The sequence below is a fragment of the Ascaphus truei genome, chromosome 4 (genome assembly GCF_040206685.1).
Source record: "Ascaphus truei isolate aAscTru1 chromosome 4, aAscTru1.hap1, whole genome shotgun sequence".
In the NCBI taxonomy this organism is placed as follows: Eukaryota; Metazoa; Chordata; class Amphibia; order Anura; family Ascaphidae; genus Ascaphus; species Ascaphus truei.
In genome coordinates this window covers 249159807-249182723 of record NC_134486.1, presented here as the reverse complement: position 1 = coordinate 249182723, position 22917 = coordinate 249159807, and the positions used below count along the sequence as shown (strand labels likewise).

The following is a 22917-nucleotide window of genomic DNA, read 5'->3' as shown; positions in this document are numbered from 1 at the left end:
CTGGAAATGTAATCAAATTGCATTGCCCTCTGGATCGGAGAGTGTTTGTCAGTCATGTGTTTTTATCTCACCCTGTCCTTATAGGAAACCCAATAAAGAGAAGGGAGGGAGGGGGTTACTGGTTAAATATCAACTAGTACATTGTTTCTCAATTAAGTAACATTTTTCAAAATAATATGAGTCAAACTGTACATATGAAAATGATAAACTCACAAATTCCATATTATATTGGATAAAAAAAGTAGATTTAATGGCAATTTAATGATAGAGGCACATACCTCTATTTCCAAACACACCCAGACACTTTATATTCAAATAAAAGCATCACATCTAATAAATATGTTTTGACAAAATAATATACAAATAAAAACATCAAATCTAATAAATGTTTTGACAAAAGAATATACTCAGTGGCAATATTGTATATGGTAAACATCCAAGGTAGCATCACCCATTACTGTGCCTGTGTCAACGTAAATGTTTTGGAATAAAAGCGCTGCATTTTACAAAAATCTGTCCTACAGCTCTGGCAATACTGTACAGGCATACCCCGCATTAACGTACGCAATGGGACCGGAGCATGTATGTAAAGCGAAAATGTACTTAAAGTGAAGCACTACCTTTTTCCCACTTATCGGTGCATGTACTGTACTGCAATCGTCATATATGTGCATAACTGATATAAATAACGCGTTTGTAACAGGCTCTATAGTCTCCCCGCTTGTGCACAGCTTCGGTACAGGTAGGGAGCCGGTATTGCTGTTCAGGATGTGCTGACTGGCGCATGCGTGAGCTGCCGTTTGCCTATTGAGCGAGATGTACTTACTCGCGAGTGTACTTAAAGTGAGTGTACTTAAACCGGGGTATGTCTGTATCTTGTTTTGCTTATCTGGATTTGAAACAGCTAGAGAGAGATGAGAAGCAAGTCTCCGAACCCCAGCTACTAGGTTCCAGGATATGGTCAGTGACCAACTGAAAAGTTAGTATTCCCCAAAGAAGAAATTGTCCAAATGCATAGTGTCTGACAAACAAGCTACTGTATGCTGTAAACCCCACAGCAGACAGAAGTGGTGGAAGCATGAAGGGGGTGATGTACCAAGGAAAATTTGGAGCAAAATTCACACAAATTCCATAATTTTCATATTGCGCCTCTTTGCATCGATATATATCAAGGCCCTTGCTCCATGTTTTGCGCCACTTTACGATTTGGGGAGTGACAATAGGAGGAGTTAGGGAGGAGTTACATAACGCGCAGATTATAATGGGACGTTTCAGATTGTGCATCTCTGTGAGTCACTTTTGCATTTTGTATCTGTCAGGTCTGAGGTGGCGTAAACTTTGCTGGACAACAATTTGCGTCAAAGAACTTTAAGAAACACTTTATTCAATTTGACGCAAAACGCAAGCAGAAAATGGAGCAATGCGTGAAAACTTGCACTTTCTTTAAGTTAATAAATCTCCCCCATAGTGTTTCTCTGCCATCTCAAAATCAACACGTACAAGACTAAGGTTTTCATCTAGCCATGCTCCTATAGTTAGTCAGTTAACTACAAATAGTCCATCATCCACCACGTTTTCCTCCTTAATTCCACAATACAATCATAACAAAGTCTTGCCTCTTCTAATTTTGCAATATTCCTGAAATCGGGGGTTTTCACAACCCAATATCAACCCACCCAAAGGGGGTGATGTACAGTGGTGGATCTTAGATACTGACCTGGTGCAGCGCTTCTCCTTCGTGCCGCCCTTCTCCTCCTTCGGCGTCAAATGATGCTGCGATGTCACATGATGTCGTGGCAACGGGACATCACACGACATCTCGTTGCCATAGTAACGTGACATCACAGCAGCATTTGACGCTGAAAGAGGGCGGCACGAAGGAGAAGGTAAGAGCTGCACAGAGGCTCAACTCTCTCCACTGGCAATCAGTGGGGAAGAGAGTCGGGCCTCTGTATTTGGAGGGGGGGAGGGAAATTTGCCACCTCAAAATGTTGCCGGCCTAATGGGAAAACCGCCACTGGTGATGTATTCATGCAAATTATGCCATTTTGATCGTGCATCTCTTTGCATCAATTTATCAAGGTCTTTGCTCAGAGTTCTGCGCTGTTTGCATCACCATGCGATTTGGGGAGTGACAATAAGGAGTTAGGGAGGAGCTACAAGACACACAGATTGTAATGGGATGTATAAAATTCTGCATCTCCGTGCATCACTTTTGTATTTTGTATTTGCGTCAAAAAAATATGCCAGGTCTGAGGTGGCATAAACTTTTCTGGTAACAAACACTTTCATAATGTAACTCAAACGCAAGCAGAAAATGGAGCAATGTGTCAAAATAAACTTCTACAGTACAGTATGTGCAATTTCTTTACATTGATACTTATCCCCCAAAATGTCACTGCATAGAATTAGAACCAAGATCCCAGTCCTGACAAATGAAGTCTTGATAGTGTCCTTACATATTTCTGAGACCTCCGGTTCAAGTACACCCCTCTATAGATAGCTCTACCAATTGTAATCATAACAGCAATAATAACCTCTGTCTGAGCTAAATAATACGAGAAAAGAGATGAGAACTTGATACAGATGTCAACATTTGGAGATGTGCAACCCTGCCCTGAAGGGCTCATAAAAGTGGAATATTTCATTAGTGGAATAGTGGAAGGCACAGAAAGGGGGTGTTAGAAATGTAAGTTTATATAAGAATACACATTTGTGGAAAAATGTATGATATATACTACTGTATGCCTGTACAAACCACATCCCTAGCACAAAAGTGTATAAAATGTCAGAAAAAAACAAGAATAAGCACATACATAATTGTTAATAACTAGATTTTACATGGAAAAATGGACTGTTTCGGTCCCCTTACAGGACAATCTTCAGTGTTTAAATGATGAACACAAGCACACAATAAAAAGCACAGAACTACCCACTGGGAAAGCAAAGTAATTTTTAGAGTTTACCTCACTTGCATATCGTACACGTACAGTATTGCAGAGCTGGGAACGAAATTGCATAACAAATGCAGTTTCACATGGTTTGGATGTGTGACAAGGGCTTGATGATTACGGCAAGATGCCAACCTGGGCATACATTTGAGTTTTATAGCAGTTAGAAGAGTTAAATCCCTCACCCTGCTAGGATCAGGAGATCACACCCTGGCTGTCAGGCTTGCTATGGTGTTTTAAATAAACTCTTGATTAAAAAGGGTTTAAAAGACAGGAAGTTACTGCCTGTTAGTGTTCCTGAACCAGCAAGAGAGGAGGGTCACAGGGGGATTGCTTCTGACCAGGTGGTAGTCGCCCCCAGCCCGATATACCTGGGAACAGCGGGGACTCAAATCTCTGCATCACAGAGAAGCCTGTTGCCCAGAGGGACTTCCTGGGAACAGTAGGAGGTTACCTGGAAACAGCTGGGACCACTACCACTAACAAGATAAAGACTATAAGAGATTATTTATGTTGTGCTGCACTGTCTATCTAAGGCTGCGGTCTGGCTGCATCCGACTGCGCACGCGGCCGCGTGCATGTCATTCACCAGCACTTGACTTCCTCCCGAGCCGGCCCCAGTCCCTCCTCACTGCAAGGCTCACTATGCGCTGTGACGCGTCAGCCGGCAGGGGATGCAAGAGGATGGTGATCCCGAGCAGTGACGCGTCACATGGTGCGCTGGTGACCCTATCAGCACCGGGTGCTGTACCTTCCTGGAGCTGTCCGAGCTTCCCTCACCTCCAAAAGGTAGGGGGGGAAGTGTGTGTATGTATGTGTATGTACTGTACAGTCATGTGAAAAAGAAAGTACACCCTCTTTGAATTCCATGGTTTTACATATCAGGACATAGAAAAGGAAAGTATATCTCTGGCGCCCAACACTAGCAAATAATAAAAATAAATAAATAAAATATACAACCAGGACTGACAGATGACTCAATTCCCGGAACGGGCTTCAGTCGATGAGGATCATATACATGAAATAGAAACAAACAAGGTGCACAGCATAATACTGTAGGGCTGAAACATATACTGTATAGCACACACTTAAACTAACAGGCAATGTACTAATGGAAGCTGAAACGAATAACAGGTAAACTGAATAATTATAAAACATTTAATAAACGACACGATGATTAACACTGATGAGATGTGATATCCTATAGATATAGTCCCACTGGAACCTCCTCTATGTCAAGATAAACTGCCCACTTACCAGATGGGAAGTGGTAGTAGGCCGTGGAAATATCTGAGAGTCTCCCCTCTCGTCTTTTGCACAATAGTTCCTGGGCCCGCTCTCCGACACAGGCTGCGTCCTGTCCTCCCTCAACTTCCGTCCGGGCAGCACGCCACTCCTGGTCTCGCGAGGTCTGAGGGAGACTTGTGAGGAACTCCGAAATAGCCAACTGCAACTGCATATTCGCCGTGGAACGGCCAAAAGCTTGTAGGGGTGACAGTGACAGAGTCAGCGGGACCACCCTACGCGTTTCGAAAGCGACTGCTTTCTTCCTCAGGGGTGTATGAAGAGTATCTCGGTGGGTCCGTAATTATATAGGCATCCATGATTAAAATGTTCAGTGCATCTGAATTGAGTTCAGGACATGCGCAATGATAGTGCAATACCTAATTTGACGAATCAGCTTCCATAAACAAAACAATTGTAACAAACACAATAACATACAACTATTATTTAAAACAAATAATGCCTATAATAATATGCAAAAAAGGCATATATTGTAATACAATTTAAACAGTGTGTCCTGGTACATGTGTGAGGCGCCAGTGACATCCAACCATATATGGTGTATCTAATTATGTGTAAAATGTAAATACTGGATGATGTGAATAAATAAATAATAATAATATGTGCCTAGTGATGTATTTAATATAGGGACATAATATAATATCAGGACATAATAACAATCATCTGTTCCTTAGCAGGTCTTAAAATTAGGTAAATACAACCTCAGATGAACAACAACACATGACATATTACACCGTGTCATGATTTATTTAACAAAAATAAAGCCAAAATGCAGAAGCCATGTGTGAAAAACTAAGTACACCTTATGATTCAATAGCTTGTAGAACCACCTTTAGCAGCAATAACTTGAAGTAATCGTTTTCTGTATGACTTTATCAGTCTCTCACATCGTTGTGGAGGAATTTTGGCCCACTCTTCTTTACAACGTTGCTTCAGTTCATTGAGGTTTGCGGGCATTTGTTTATGCACAGCTCTCTTAAGGTCCCGCCACAGCATTTCAATCGGGTTGAGGTCTAGACTTTGACTGGGCCATTGCAACACCTTGATTCTTTTCTTTTTCAGCCATTCTGTTGTAGATTTGCTGGTGTGCTTGAGATCATTGTCCCGTTGCATGACCCAATTTCGGCCAAGCTTTAGCTGTCAGACAGATGGCCTCACATTTGACTCTAGAATACTTTGGTATACAGAGGAGTTCATGGGCGACTCAATGACTGTAAGGTTCCCGGGTCCTGTGGCTGCAAAACAAGCCCAAATCATCACCCTCCACCACCGTGCTTTACAGTTGGTATGAGGTGTTTGTGCTGATATGCTGTGTTTGGTTTTCGCCAAACGTGGTGCTGTGCATTATGGCCAAACATCTCCACTTTGGTCTCGTCTGTCCAAAGGACATTGTTCCAGAAGTCTTGTGGTTTGTTCAGATGCAACTTTGCAAACCAAGCCGTGCTGCCATGTTCTTTTTAGAGAGAAGAGGCTTTCTCCTGGCAACCCTTCCAAACAAACCATACTTGTTCAGTCTTTTTCTAATTGTACTGTCATGAACTTTAACATTTAACATGCTAACTGAGGCCTGTAGAGTCTGAGATGTAACTTTTGTTTTTTTTGCAATTTCTCTGAGCATTGCACGGTCTGAACTTGGGGTGAATTTGCTGGGACGTCCACTCCTGGGAAGATTGCCAACTGTCTTGAATGTTTTCCACTTTTGAATAATCTTTCTCACTGTAGAATGATGGACTTTAAATTGTTTGGAAATTACCTTATAACCCTTCCCAGATTGATGGGCAGTAACAATTGCTTCTCTAAGATAATTTCTGATGTCTTTCCTCCTTGGCATTGTGTTAACACAAACCTGAATGCTCCAGACCAGCAAACTGCTAAAAATTCCGCTTTTATAGAGGTAGTCACACTTGCTGATGATGAATCAATCAAGGGCATTTGAGTAGCAGCACCTGTCTGCAACTTAGCATCTTAATTCCTATGGAAGCAGTAAGGGTGTACTTAGTTTTTCACACATAGCTTCTTCATTTTGGCTTTATTTTTGTTAAATAAATCATTAAACAGTGTAATATGTCATGTGTTGTTCATCTGAGGTTGTATTTACCTAATTTTAGACCTGCTAAGGAACAGTTGATTGTTATTATGTCCTGATATGTAAAACCATAGAATTCAAAGAGGGTGTTTTTACATGACTGTATATGTGTATGTGTTATGTGTGTATGTATATGTGTATATATATATATATATGTGTGTGGTAGTGCGGGGGTCCTGTGCACGGTTGAGGGGTCTTCTCCTCCTGTTGCGAAGTCACCACAGAGAAGTGTCCAGGGGCAGCCCCCTGCACCCCCAGCCCAGCAGAGAGCGAGCAGCAGAGGGCATGTGTGGGGGCTCGCTGCTCACCCCGGACAGGCAGGTCCTCCCGCTCCTTCCAGCACACAGCAAGCAGCAGCACCCTCCTGCAGCACAATGCCAGCAGCAGCACCCTTCTGCTGCCCGGGAGACCCCCGCTGCCCTCTGCTTCAACCACGCCCCCAAGCTCCCTATGGACCGCAGATAGCGGTGAAGTGCCTATCCACACGCCACCTGTATGCAGTGCGGGCGCGCTATCTGATGTAGCGGGGCCACGGCCTAGGTGCCATGATAAATTTGTTTTCCCAGTCCTGGAAATAAAGTCCCTTCATTTGAGAAGGAACTACTGTGTGGACTCCTCACTGACCTCACCTACAGTACAAGGCAACCCGTCACAGCCCCACAGATCCAAGATCCTTCATTTCAGAAAGAAGAAATTATTTGTAAATAGTATGGGACTCAGAAAAAAACTTGGTAAGAGCTGTACCAGTTTATTTAAGTTTGCTTACCACAAACAGTACTGAACATAAATCTTTATCGTAGTGATACACGGAAATGCGAAATTTTCTCCGATGTCCAATTCCCTTACACTTTGTTGCACAGAATTGTGCAGTTGCAACATGTAGAACATTCATTCAGTTTACTATTTTGTTTTCATAACCACATGATCACAGAAGATACTGTAGTGCAGCATGGCACCATCTAGTGGTGTGACAGACATTGCATTCAATAAAATGTCGAAGCATAAAGGGTAAACGTGGAATCAGATGAGAAATAAGTCTATACTCACATCGAATGAGCATTCCAAACAAAAATTTAATTAAGCAGGGGCTCTCCGGGGGTGAACCTCAATTTCAGCTTCAGGAACCCCTGCTTCCCGAGATACTTACCTCCATAGGTGCTGCCAGCACTTCCAGGTCTTAAATCTCCCGTGGTACGTGGGACAATAGAAAGCCATGATGGATGATGTTGTGGCTTCCTATTGGCTCCCGGGCCTCGCGAGATTTAAACCTCCATATTGTTTGCCAAGCCAGGGATGGTACCGAGTGCACCTTGGGAGATAAGCATCTCATAAAGGCAGTGGTGCTGAGAACTGAAATTAACAGGGTTCATCTACGGACCGCTCCTGCTTCCCACCAAGAAGAAAAAACACAAATGGAACCAAACCGTCAGCCCACATTCCATGCCGTCCTGCGCATTACCTGCCATGCTATTGCATTTCAGGTTCTGAGAGCTGGTTTTTAAATGTAGGAACTAGTCATAAAAAGCTGAAACAGAGACAGATTAAGATCACTTGTCTAGACTAATCTTCTATATATGTCTGCATGGTTTTATTCATCTCAGACCCTTATTCTAATATAATTAGACTGCTCCTTATAGCCTTCTTATTTTTCCAATGATAATAATAAGGCAGCATCACAAAAAACGTAACTATGTGATTGCTTTGCAATGCGTTGCTAGCCCTCGGGCACTCAATGACTTAATCGAGGCCTCTGTTCATTCATTCCATGTAACAAGAAATAGAATACCTTCCTCATTAAAAAAAATATGTGAGTTTTAGGCCAAGTCCTACTTTTACGTAAGGTTGTTGCAATAACATTTGACTTGGAGCAACAAAAACGTGCAATATTTACTGCAGAAACCAAACAGCAAAGTGTACAGGGTTACATCTGGGTAACTGATGCTAGTTTGCCAAGCTCCGACACCAAGAAGTATTTGTAAACCATTTTTTAAAGTCAGTTAGATTTGGGAGGTTTGGTTTTCCCTTTTTATGCAGTTTCACTGCGTGTTCAACACAGGTCAACTCCCATCCTCCCCTCATGTGGTTTTGGCTCTCTGATAATGTCAAGGTGGGAGAAGGGTAGAGGAAACACTTATTTGACAAAACACATCACCATTCAAACGGCCCAAAAAGAAAAGTATTTTTTTTTGTGCGCAATTTCAAAAGAAACAAAAGCAGGCAACTCTGTGGTTACATGGTACATTCGTTCATTGAAGTCGATTAGATATTTCTTTATTAATTTCTGTGTTGGTTCCGCTACTATGGATTGCCCCTTTTAAATCATAACGGGTACTGGGCACGAAAAAAAAAAAAAAAAAAGAAACATTTAAACATTTGGACAAACCTTTTGTTCCTCATTTTAGAGATCTATTAAGTATTTGTGTTAAGGAAAAATCCTTTAACAAGTAATACCCCATTCTTTCAATAAATACGGTTGTACTCTCCCCCACCACCGCCCTTTCCTTTTTTCTGTATCCATCCCCTTCTTTTATGTTATTCAAAAAAAAAAAAAAAAACGGTTTGAGACGGAAAAAAAAAAAAATAAATAAAGGGAGCAAGAGTGGAAGGAAAAGGAAGAAAGAGAAAAGCTTAAGAGAGAAAGAGCTGAAGAGAGAGCGAAAGTAAAAGATAGTGAATGAAAGAGAATAATAAAGCAGGAGCAAATGAAGAAAAAAAGACAGAGAGCAAAAATAGAAAGGAAGAGACAAAGGCAGGGAAAGAAAGCAGACCACAAAACGAAAGAAAGCGTGAAAGAGAAGCGGCTAAGATAAAGAGCAAAAGGAAAAAAGAGTGAAATAGTAAAAGAGAACGAAAGGAAGAAGGAGACATTACTGTGTAATTGCACTCATAACTTCCAATATAATAGACATACAGTTACTCTAACCAGGAGAGAAGTGGATATCTGCAGAGAGACACTGCTGGAGCCTTCAGAATCCCTGCGTTTTCACGCACGGATTCTGAAGGCTCCAGCAGTGTCTCTCTGGGATGTACAGTACCATCAAATAAAAATACTACTTGTGGTGCATGCATGTGCACGACTCAGATAGGTCCACAACTCACTTGTTACCCATTTTAACATGGTCCCCTATAAGCTTATATCTACAAAAGAGAAGCGCAAACTGCCATAGTGAAGTATATTCAAAAAGATTTTGCTCCATGTACATAAAAACAGATGAACACTTACAGAAGGAATAGAATAAAGAGCTTATGGAACCAGTGTTTCGCGCCCGTCTTCTCTCTCCATGTTCTCCAAAGCCGTTAATGCCGCCAGCGTGGAGAGAGAAGACAGACACGAAACACTGGTTCTATAAGCTCTTTATTTGATTCCTTCTGTAAGTGTACATCTGTTTTTATATACATGGAGCTAAATCTTTTGGTACATACTTCACTATGGCAGTTTGCGCTTGTCTTATGTAGATTTTCTCCAAGGAGAAAATTTTTGTCCGAGGAGATTCCTTCCATTAAGTTTTTTTTATATAACCCCCTTTTCCTTTTTTGTATTGTTTTGTTGTTTTTTCCCTCCTTCTCCCCCCTCCCCCTCCCCCTTCCCTTGTTTTAAACTGCAATTTTAATTGAAACAGCAACTTTTCACTCCGTGTTGGAATTTTGTTGAACTTTAATCGGATTATATGTGAACCATTTTGGTCACTTTTTTGTACACTCTTTTTACACCCTTATTTTACTACCATTTCTGGGTAAAAACAAACCGTCTTTTCTTCATTAATCAACACACACAATTCTAACCCACGCCGACTCTTCTCTGTCTTTGACTCCCTACTCAGACCATCCTCTGCTGCCTGTTTATCTTCTTCCATCCCACCTAAGGACTTTGCCGACTATTTCAAGGAAAAGGTGGAATTCATACATCAGGACATCACCTCTGTATCCTCCTCCCATCCTACACCTCTTCCTAACTCTTCTCCTGCCTTCCTCAACTCTTTTTCCATTGTCTCAGAGGAGGGTGTATCGTTGCTGATCTCTTCTTCCTCTACCACTTGCCCTCTTGACCCCATTCCCTACCATCTCCTAAAACCTCTTGCTCCTACTATAATCTCTATGCTCGCAAACATTTTTAACACATCCCTCTACTCTGGTATATTTCCATCCTCCTTCAAACATGCAACAGTTATACCATTACTCAAAAACAAGCTTGACCCTACCTGTCTTTCAAACTATTGTCCTGTCTCCCTCCTGCCTTTTGCCTCTAAACGCCTTGAACATCTTGTATTCTCTCGCTTACTCTATTTTCTCACCACCTCCGAGACCCTCTACAATCTGGCTTCCGCCCTGCTCACTCCACTGAAACAGTTCTCACTAAAATAATGAATGACCTACATACTGCCAAAGACAAAGGTCAATACACTCATATTACTTGACCTCTCTGCAGCATTTGATACTGTGGACCACCCTCTTCTCCTTCACATTCCCAATACTTAGTATCAGTAACAAAGCTCTATCCTGGATCTCCTCTTACTTCTCCCATCGTACTTTCAGTGTCTCTTTTGCCAACACCTCCTCCTCTATCGATCTTTCTGTGAGGGTACCCCAGGGCTCTGTCCTGGGACCTCTTCTCTTTTCTCTTTACACACTCTCTAGGTGACCAAATCACATCTCTCGGGTTCAAATATCACCTCTATGCTGATGACACACAAATTTACTTTTCAACCACTGACCTTACACCTGCTGTACAGACCAAATTTTCTGAATGTCTCCGCTATATCATCCAGGATGGCCCTCCGCTGACTTAAACGTAACACATTTCCTCACAAACCAGCCCTACTACCTCCTTCTACATTACTGTTGGAAGCACTATCATACACCCAGTAGCACAAGCACGCTCCCTAGGGGTCACACTCGACTCCTCTCTCATATTATCCTCTCACATTCAAAAAGTAACTAAAACTTGTAATTTTTACCTCCGCAATACTACAAAGATACGCCCTTTCCTCTGTTACTTGACTGCTAAAACTCTGACAAAGTTTATATAAAAAAAAATAATATATATATATATATATATATATATATATATATAAATATAAAAATGAATGGCAAATTCGGATAAGAATAAAAAAGAAACCATATATATTAATAAAGCATAAATTGATGCATATAAATGAACCCAAAACAAAAAGCAAAAAAACTAGACTATAGTGCTAGTATCTAAATTTTCATTTAGACCTTCTGGAACCAAACAATTAAGTTTAAAGATCCAGAAGGTTTCTCTGCGGGAAAGCGCCTGTATCCTATCTCTTGCCAATATGGGAGGAGATATATGTTCCAGGCCCATAATCTTAAGATCAACAGTACTCTTACTATGGCAAAGGAGGAAATGTTTAGATAAATAATGGTTGGTGAAACCATGAAGAATATTCATCTTATGATCTAAGAATCGGGTGGAAAGTGATCTTGCGGTGCGACCCACATATTGGAGGCCACAACCACAAGTAATAAGGTATACAGGCATACCCCGGTTTAAGGACACTCACGCCGACTCTTTTCTGTCCTGGACTCTCTACTCAGACCACCCTCGGCTGCCTCCTCTTCTTCCTCCATCTCACCTCAGGACTTTGCTGACTTTTTTAAAGGAAAAGGTAAAATCCATACGTCAGAACATCCCATCTATTGCCTCCTCCCATCCCACTCCACTTCCCAACTCTCCTCCTGCCTTCTTGACTCTTTTTCCGCTATCTCGGAGGAGGATGTGTCACTGCTGATCTCCTGTTCTCCCTCTACCACTTGCCCTCTTGATCCCATTGCCTCCCATCTCCTAAAACCTCTTGCTCCTTCTATAATTCCTATGTTCACACAGATTTTTAACTCTTCCCTCTACTCTGGTACCTTTCCATCCTCCTTCAAGCATGCAACAGTCATACCATTACTCAAAAACAGGAAGCTTGACCCTACCTGTCCTTCTAACTATCGACCTGTCTCCCTCCCGCCTTTTGCCTCCAAACTCCTTGAACGTCTTGTATTCTCTCGATTGCTACACTTTCTCAACACCTATTCTCTTCTAAACCCTCTACAATCTGGCTTCCGCACTGCTCACTCTACTGAAACAGCCCTCACTAAAATAACTGACGACCTCCATGCTGCCAAAGACAGAGGTCATTACACGCTGCTCATATTACTCGACCTCTCTGCAGCATTTGACACCGTGGACCACCCTCTTCTCCTTCACATTCTCCATACTCTTGGCATTCAGAACAAAGCTCTATTCTGGATCTCCTCTTACCTCTCCCATCGTACTTTCAGTGTCTCTTTTGCTAACACCTCCTCCTCCTCTATTGATCTCTCTGTATTTGGGTACCCCAGGGCTCTGTCCTGGGACCCCTTCTCTTTTCTCTTTACACACTCTCTCTAGGTGACCTAATCACATATTTTGGGTTTAAATAACACCTCTATGCTGACGAGACACAAATTTACCTTTCAAGCCCTGACCTTACCCCTGCTATACAGACCAAAGTTTCTGAATGCCTCTCTGGAATATCATCCTGGATAACCAACCGCAGACTGAAACTTAATATGGCAAAAACAGAGCTCCTTATACTTCCTCCCAAACCTGGCCCTACTACTTCCTTCCACATTATTGTTGGAAATACGATCATTCACCCAGTAGCCCAAGCACGCTGCCTAGGGGTCACACTCTATTCCTCTCTCTCATTCTCCTCTCACATTCAAAATGTTTCTAAAACTTGTCGCTTTTTCCTCCGCAATATCACAAAGATACGCCCTTTCATCTCTTACTCGACTGCTAAAACTCTGACTTAGGCCCTCATTCTCTCCCATCTCGATTACTGCAACCTCCTGCTGTCCGGCCTTCCTGCCTCTCACCTGTCTCCCCTACAATCTATCCTAAACGCTGCTGCCAGAATCACTCTACTCTTTCCTAAATCTGTCTCCGCGTCTCCCCTCCTGAAATTCCTCTCTTGGCTTCCGATCAAATCCCGTATCTCACACTCACTTCTCCTCCTCACTTTTAAAGCTTTACACTCTTCTGCCCTTCCTTACATCTCAACCCTAATTTCTCGCTATGCACCATCCTGACTCTTGCGTTCTTCTCAAGGATGTATTCTTTCTACCCCCTTTGTATCTAAAGCTCTCTCCCGCCTTAAACTTTTCTCACTTTCTGCCCTGCACCCCTGGAATGCCCTTCCCCTCAATACCCGACAAGCACCCTCTAGCCACCTTAAAGTCCCACCTTAAGACACATTTGCTTAAAGAAGCATATGAATAGCACTGGATAATCCTGGACACATGATAATTAAAGCTTGGCCCAATGCAGACGCACTTACTAGAATTCCCTCCTACTGTCTCTATATGTTCCCCTACCTACCAATTAGATTGTAAGCTCTGAAGCACTTATTCCCATGTCTGAAGCACTTTTTCCCATGACCTGTTATTTATATTATTTGTTATTTACATGATTACAACATGTATTACTACTGTGAAGCGCTATGTACATTTATGGCGCTATATAAATAAAGACATACAATACAATACACTTTAAGTACACAAATCGCCAAATAGGCAAACGGCAGCTCGCACATACGCCTGTCAGCACGTCCTGAACAGCAATACTGGCTTCCTACCTGTACCGAAACTGTGTGCAAGCAGGGAGACTATAGTGCCTGTTACAAATGCGTTATTTACATCAGTTATGTACGTATATGACGATTGCAGTACTGTACATGCATCGATAAGTGGAAAAAAGGTAGTGCTTCACTTTAAGTACATTTTCGCTTTACATACATGCTCCGGTCCCATTGCGTACGTTAATGTGGGGTATGCCTGTACTACACATGTAGTTTGGCAATTGATGAAACCTTTAACTGTAAGGGCCTCACCATTAGATTTAGATGTAAAATCTTTCTTAGTGTCAATAAAGGAACATAAATATAAATATAAAAAAAGACTAAATATACAACATATACTGTACATGCACATAATGCATAAAACACAAATATGCATTACACACATACAGTTAGGTCCGGAAATAATTGGACACTGACACAATTTTCATAATTTTGGCTCTGTACGCCACCACAATGGATTTCAAATGAAACAACCGAGATGCAATATAAGTGCAGACTTTCAGCTTTAATTTAAAGGGTCGAACATAAATATCGTATGAAAAGTTTAGGAATTGCAACCCTTTTCATACACAGTCCCCTTATTTCAGGGGCTCAAATATAATTGGACAAATGAACACAATAATAAATAAAATGTTAATTTTTAATACTTTGTTGAGAATCCTTTGCAGACAATGACTGCTTGAAGCCTGGAACGCATGGATATCACCAAACGCTGGGTTTCCTCCTTTGTGATGCTTTGCCAGGCCTTTCCTGCAGCTGTCTTCAGTTGTTGTTTGTTCGTGGGTCTTTATGCCTTAAGTTTTGTCTTCAGCAAGTGAAATGCATGCTCGATCGGGTTGAGATCAGGTTATTGACTCGGCCATTGCAGAATATTCCACTTCTTTGCCTTAAAAAAACTCCTGGGTTGCTTTCGCAGTAAGTTTTGGGTCATTGACCATCTGTAAAGTGATGTGCCATCCAATCAACTTCACTGAATTTGGCTGAATCTGAGCAGACAATATATCCCTATACACTTCAGAATTCATCCGGCTGATTCTGTCTTCTGTCACATCATCAATAACCACTAGTGACCCAGTGCCATTGTAAGCCATGCATGCCCATGCCATCACACTGCCTCCACCGTGTTTTACAGATGATGTGGTATGCTTCGAATCATGAGCCGTTCCAAGCGTTCTCCATACTTTCTTCTTCCCATCATTCTGGTACAGGTTGATATTAGTTTCATCTGTCCAAACAATGCTGTACCAGAACTGGGCTGCCTTTTTTAGATATTGTTTGGCAAAGTCTAATCTGGCACTTCTATTCTTGAGGCTTATGAAGGGTTTGCATCTTGTGGTGAACCCTCTGTATTTGTTCTCGTGAAGTCTTCTCTTTATGGTAGACTTGGATAATGATATGGCTACCTCCTGGAGAGTGTTCTTCACTTGGCTGGATGTTGTGAAGGGGTTTTTCTTTACCATGGAAAGGATCCTACGATCATCCACCACTGTTGTCTTCTGTGGACGTCTAGGCCTTTTTGTGTTGCAGAGCTCACCAGTGCGTTCTTTTTTTCTCTGAATGTACCAAACTGTTGATTTGGCTACTCCTAATGTACCTGCTATCTCTCTGATGGATTTTTTTTTTTTTTGCAGCCTAAGGATGCCCTGTTTCACTTGCATTGAGAGCTCCTTTGACCGCATGTTGTGGGTTCATAACAACAGCTTCCAAATGTGAATGCCACACCGGAATCAACTCCAGACCTTTTAACTTCTTAATTGATGATGAAATAATGAAGGAATAGCCCACACCTGTCTGTGAAACAGCTTTTGAGTCAATTGTCCAATTACTTTTGGTCCCTTGAAAAAGAGGGGGCAACATATTAAAGAGATGTAATTTCTAAACCCTTCCTCCAATTTGGATGTGAATACCCTCAAATTAAAGCTGATAGACTGCACTTTAAGCCCACATTCATTATTTAACTGTACTGTAGCTTGAATTTATTTTGGTACACAGCCGAAATAACAAAACTTGTATCAGTGACAAATTATTTCCAGACCTAACTGTATGTATCACACACTTATAAACACACACACACACCAACACAGACACACACTTAAAACATAGACACACACTTACTAACACAGACACACACTTACTAACACAGACACACACTTACTAACACAGACACACTTACCAACAGACACATACACACCGCAGACACACACTTACCAACACAAACACACAACAATACAGACACACACACTTATCAACAGACACACAGAACCGGGAGATCTAGAGAGGAGCAGCTATGGAGTGCTCTGCAGCGCTACCTGCTGCCTAGAAGCTGCAGTGGTTACGCAGCCAGACAGCCCTACTCTCCTCCCTCCTACTGGCTACAGCTGTTCTGTGATCCGCTCCGCGCCCTGCAGCCTACATCCGCCTCTGATCTCCTACCCGCCCAAGCCTGTCTATCTGAAGAGAGACAGATGGGCCGCCAACATGGAGAGGGGGGGGGGAGCGGGCCCCCAAAGTGCACGGGCCCCTGGGCTATAGCTACGCCCCTGTCTTACACATACCAATAGAGCGCAATATTTCACTTGTTTTAGTTATGTCCTATAAGCTTATGCCTGCCATATTATGGAATGACTAAAGAGGGGATTTCAGATCTCCCACAACCCCCAAGAGAAATTGTACTTTTTTGTCACCTCTCACAGCAACTACAGCCCTTAAAGCATTACCTGCATTTCTAAATTAGATACATGGTCAACCAGCAAAGTCTTGTCTCGTCGAAGTTCTGTGTTGTTCCTCTTTGGCCAACATCGCTTGCAGTTCATCAATTCGGCTACTTACAGTAGTAGCATTCAAGCCTTGCAGTGTGCTTCCACTCTGTAACATGGCGATCTGCAGGGAGGAATGGCAATGATTACAGTATCCTGCACACAAAGATACACAACAAAGTACACATATTATAATGTCCCTGTTTTGAGACTTTGAGACTTAAAAGGACATATTACATGAAAGGCTGGATTAATCCAACCCACATTTCCACTAATATATATATATAAATATATATATATATATATATATATATATATATATATATATATATATATATATGTATGTATATATATATATATATATTCAGTATAAATAGAATATATACAAAGGTGACGAATAGTGCTCTCTCATTGATTTTAACAAGTAAGGAGTTCTATTTGCTAATTACTGAAAGTTGATGCTAATGGTACAGTACAAAACCAGTTTTTTTTTCTACTTTGCATTCCCTGCCCTTGTTTTCTCATATGGGGCAAACTATTATGATTTATGTAAATACATCTACTTGGGTGGCACAAACAAAAAGAGGAATTTTACTTCCACTGTAAAATCAGGACTTTTTCTCAGCCTAAAACTGGTAGGTCATTTAAGATATACAATTTCTGTACTTGTGTGAGCGTATATATCATATATATCACATACCTTCTAAAGTGCCTATGTGATCTACTACTGTATTGTATATGTCATCTACTATTAGATCACCCGAAAGAGTGATTTAGCATAAAACGAATATTTGCATCCCTTTAGTGACACAGCTGTGTCCAGTATTTTCATGAGTTGGGACAACCATGATACCAGATCACTGACCATGTGGATACACTGCCATGGTGACAGGATAGGGAATGCCTCTTGTTACAAAAGGAGGTATGTTGGACATATCCTCAATTTGGTTAAACCCTGTGCCATAAATGAACGGTTAGAGTTACACTGGTCCCTGCAATAGGTGGGGGGTGGGTTACCCTCTTCAAAGAATATCCTAATTCTTTGTGTTAGTCCTTTCAGTTTTCTACCTTTCATCCAGAGGACTGCATTCTCTATCTATAATCTAGATTATTACACCCCTGGAATAATGGTTTCTATTAAGATTAATGATATCTTGTTCTCAGTATGATAGCTCCTTCCCTACCGGGTGGGTTGTGTTTCTATAGGTACCTTTTTAGTGCATGCTTTATTTAAACAGCGCATTTTTCGTTTGTAGTAATTGCCAAATCTTTTTAGTGTGCATGGATTATAAATGTTGTAATGCATTTGGTAGCAAGTTCCTCTAAATTTGATTGAATCTTTATTCAATATAATTTATGTTTGAAGATGTATGCAGCTTCTGTTTGTGGAAGGCATGTCTTCAATCAGTATATTGATTATTGGATGGATATATATAGATATATAGATATATATATATATATATATATAGACATATATAGATAGATATATAGATATATATACCACACTTATTAAGGTTATGGTGGGTAAAAAAAAGTGACAAAAACCCTCCACAGTAAAGCATATAGCAACTGTAAATATTCCTGTATGTTCATTTGCATGTCTTAGACAGGTTTGCAACCCTGTCTTTCACCATTATCACCCAGCACACACACTTCCACTGCAGCAAGGGATTCTGGGAAATAACAAGCAAATGAGCACTCAGTGCCACCTTTTATCTCAAGCTCCTATTACAGAGCAGCCCTTAAGCCAATGTATGCTGCTTTAAACACAGCTTTTAAACAAAGGCTGGGGTAAGATGCAAAGCCAGTAAACCCACTCACAGACATGTTTCAACCTTGATGGGTATCATCAGTGTGAGGTTGGTTGCTGGCTCTGCTGGTTTGAGATTAAGAGTAAGTATTCACCACACTTATTAAGGTTATGGTGGGTAAAAAAAATGACAAAAACCCTCCACAGTAAAGCATATAGCAACTGTAAATATTCCTGTATGTTCATTTGCATGTCTTAGACAGGTCTGCAAGGTTGAAACATGTCTGTGAGTGGGTTTACTGGCTTTGCATCTTACCCCAGCCTTTGCTTAAAAGCTGTGTTTAAAGCAGCATACATTGGCTTAAGGGCTGCTCTGTAATAGGAGCTTGAGATAAAAGGTGGCACTGTGTGCTCATTTGCATGTCATTTCCCAGAATCCCTTGCTGCAGTCGAAGTGCTGTGTGCTGGGTGATAATGGTGAAACACAGGGTTGCAGACCTGTCTAAGACATGCAAATGCACATACAGATATATATATATATATTATTTTTTTGTTTTTGTTTATAGAGTTTGACAAATATTGTCTGCTTGATTCACTGTTTTGTGTACACTGGTTGCCACTGAGGGTGGGAGAAGGCGGGGAGTAGACAACGGCGATGGCACACAGTGATAAATCAGCGACATCTTTGCTCCTACACTTTGCATAACCCCTACCACTTTTATTCTAACGTTTACATATAACAGTCGGGACTTGATAGGACCGATTGGATGGGGTCCCCAGCACCCGGGCTCATTTTTCCGTATTTGTTATGATATATGTTGAGGGCTGTGCTTCTTTGTCATTGGTACTCCTTGTGTAATGACCTGGTCCGTAATGTCCTTGAAATGGTTCTTCTCTAGCTGCAGGAGCTCCTGCTGCCACATGACCTCGCTGTTCAGCTGCTCCTCTCTGTCTTTTACGCTCAGAAGCTGGGCAACGCTGGAAGAATGATAGGTGTAATTTTCTCCTTTCAGTACTCTCTGCTGGAATACAGAATGGGCACTGTGAATTTACGCTCGTAATTACGAGCAACACGTTAAAAACATTTGTTTCAACACCACCTTCCCAGACATAGGCACACAGGGCGGAATTAACCTTTTCATGCATTTGGGTGGAACTTGGCTTCACTTTGTTGCAGTTATATTTAGCAATGCTTTGCTAAAAGAATATCAACATGTTTTGCGGATCCCTGGTTTTCTTAGCATCTTTCTTACATGTTACTTAAATAGCCTTCCATCTAATGTTACCTCCAGGACCACATATAGTACTATCGTGACAGCATCAGTTTAAAAAAAAAACTGTGTTACCCAGATAACAGAGATAATCTTGTTTTTAGGAGGCTCGCTCATTTTCTTGTACACAATATACAGTCAATCTGTTTTAGAATAGTTTTCACACAGAATTCCCATCTTTCTTTACACTGTAGTCTCTGCAGCACCATCATTAACGTTGTCTTGTTCTTCCTCAATCATTGCATTATTTCTCTCACAGAACAATGATATAACATACACACCTGAACACACAGATAATACGTGCATCAGGGATACATATTATACAGATGAAAGTATCAGTGATCGTACTTATTTTATTACCTGAATTTACTTGCTGCAGTCCCTATGTTATAAGACTGCTTATGTCAGACCAGCTCTGAAAAAAACTGAGTCAATGGAGAGGATAGCTGATTTTATGGGAACATGCACCATGTTTAGGGACGGTTTAACCATAAGGCGAACTAGGCGCCTGGCTAGGGTGGCAGAATGTGTGTGTGTAGGGATGGTAGGGGGTGGCAGTTTCCTAATCCTGCGGGGGATTTCCCTTAGCAGGGAGAGAGCCGGGCTGTTAGGCGGATGGGCACTTGCCTCCATCCTGATTGGCTGCTGCCGAGTAAGGCAGCCAATCAGGAGAAGCTATCAGGAGCCAGGAGGCGTGGCCAAGCAGAGGAGGTAGCAGAATGGATCGGAGAGACATGAGGCTGTGTGTGTGTTGTGTGTGTGTCAGTGGCTAGAGAGAGAATGTCAGTGGGGGGGGGGGAAGAGTGTCAGTTGGGGGGGAAAGAGTGTCAGTTGGGGGGGGAAATAGTGTCAGTTGGGGGGGAAAGAGTGTCAGTTGGGGGGGAAAGAGTGTCAGTGGGGGGGGGAGAGTGTCAGTGGGGAGGGGAAGAGTGTCAGTGGGGGGAGGGAGAGAGTGTTAGTGGGGGGAAGAGCGTCAGTGTGAGGGGGGAAAGAGTGTCAGTGTGGGGGGGGGGGAGAGCATCAGTGGGGGGGAGGAGAGCGTCAGTGGGAGGAGAAGAGCGTCAGTGGGGGGAGAAGAGCATCAGTGGGGAGGGGGAAGAGTGTCAGTGGGGGTGGAGAGAGCATCAGTGGGGAGGGGGAAGAGTCGTTGGGGGTGGAGAGAGCGTCAGTGGGGGGGAGAGTTAGTGAGGGGGGAAAGAGAATCAGTGGGGGGGTCGAGAGAGAGCATAAGTAGGGGGGAGAGAACATCAGTGGGGGGGGGGGAGAGAACATCATTGGTGGAGAGCATTAGTGGGAGGCTGAAGGTTCATCTAGGGCGCTGAATACCCTTGCACCGGCCCTGACCATGTTACTACTTTTTCTGTGTGCGTGATCTAAATATTACATTAAACATGTTTTTTGGTGACACTATTGAGAGGTCCTTTAAAAAACACATTTGTACAGATTATGATGCTTGTCTGCAAATTTCAATTTAGCAGAGTAAGCTCCAACCCCTCAGCCCAGTTTGCAAATCTGGTTACTAGAGAGGGAACTTGCACTTGACTTACTATTTCCAGCTGCTTGTTCAGTTCCAGCAGTTGGGTCTGCAATGTAGTATTCTCAGTGGACACTGCTGCACAGTCAGCCATCATTTTGGTCCTCAGTAAGCGATCCTGCTCGGACAGTAGACCTTTCTCACGTACTTGCTGGTGGAGAAAACTTATTTCGCTCCTACATGATAAAACTCAATTAGGATGGGTGGTAGTATCTGTTTTTCAACCCCAGTATACTTCACAACATGCCACACTCCTTTATTTCATTCTTCCTATGCTCCTGTGCTTCTTGCCTTTTAGGACCCCACTGCCAGAGAGAGATACTGTATCAGCTCTATCACCGCTAGCACAGCGTTCGGTCTGCAACAGGTTTTATTGCAATCTGGCAGTGAAGAGGTTAACAGGACAGTCCTACGTGGCTCACAAAGAGAACAAACATTTTGCAACCAATAAGTAATTTGCTTTCTTCAACGAGTGTTTCTTTCCTTGAAAGTGTACACTATTGGTAGCCAACGCCAGTCCTCAAGAGCTACCAACAGGTCATGTTTTCTGGATATCCCTGCTTCAGAACAGGTGGCTCAATCAGTGGCTCAGTCGAAGCCTGAGCCTCTGATTGAGCCACCTGTGCTGAAGCAGGGATATCCTGAAAACTTAACCTGTTGGAAGCTCTTGAGGACTGGAGTTTGCGACCCCTGTCCAATAGGAATGCTTCTGCTCCTGCTCCGGTCACAAGGTTCCCCAGCTCACACTGCTATGGAGTCCTGCAGCTCCCGCGCGGGCTGAACACAGACTGCTTATGCTGCCACCGCCACAAGACCTCTGCTGACCTGCCTAGGTGTCGCCGTGGGCTTCCTCACGGGTCTTCCTCACCTTCCGTCGCTGACAGAACGTAAGTAATTATGTATTTTTCAGCTACCCTGACATTACCCGGCGCCGGGCCCATTTCTCAGTTGCCGGGTCCGGGTAATTTCCAGGTAGCTGAATATCCGCCGGGTACCGGGTAATTCCGGGTACTTGGTACATCACTAATATCTACAACTACATCTTTCTAAAGAAGCAAATGGCAAGTTATTTACAATAGTATTTTAGCGGCTAAGTGGGACTGCCGCTTGCAGAGTGTTTGCTTCCAACCTACATGATCCATACTAGTAGGAAATACTTGACTTTTAATAGCAATAAAACAAGGCAGTTTCTTTCCACACTAAGATCTATATTGTGTTGTATATGCTCTTTGTTTTTATATATATATATATATATATATATATATATATATATATATATATGTAGAGGTATCAGTACCGTGTTAGCCGAACTTCAATAATCAAAAAATAAATAGATGATACCGTTCTGTGGCTAACGAAATGCTTTTATTTGTGCGAGCTTTCGAGATACACTGATCTCTTCTTCCGGCGATATTACAATGAATGAAGCAAGCAAAAGCTATACTATAAACAGTGTCTATTGGAATGTTATCTGTGCTGGTCCTTCCCCCGGTGTGGATGTGTTTTATGGCTGGAGGTGTCAAAAGGTTCCTGAAAGCAAGTGATGAAAGAGTGTGCATGTGTATCAGTGTGAATTAACATGAGTGGAGAGCCCACAGTATATACAGTGCTTTACAAAAGGTGTGTGTGGAGT

At 42.2% G+C, this 22917-nt stretch overlaps 1 protein-coding gene across 1 annotated transcript in view; it reads right to left on the bottom strand.

Moving 5' to 3' along the window:
• LOC142493346 (uncharacterized) overlaps window positions 1-22917 on the bottom strand; it is a 43218-nt gene that overhangs the window by 2132 nt on the left and 18169 nt on the right. The window contains exons 7-9 of the mRNA XM_075597236.1: window positions 21298-21460; window positions 19343-19501; window positions 16691-16853 (exon numbers count right to left, since the gene is read on the bottom strand). Of these exons, the coding sequence (XP_075453351.1) occupies window positions 16716-16853; window positions 19343-19501; window positions 21298-21460 (460 nt within the window). The 3' untranslated portion in view covers window positions 16691-16715. The remainder of the gene's footprint in view (window positions 1-16690; window positions 16854-19342; window positions 19502-21297; window positions 21461-22917) is intronic.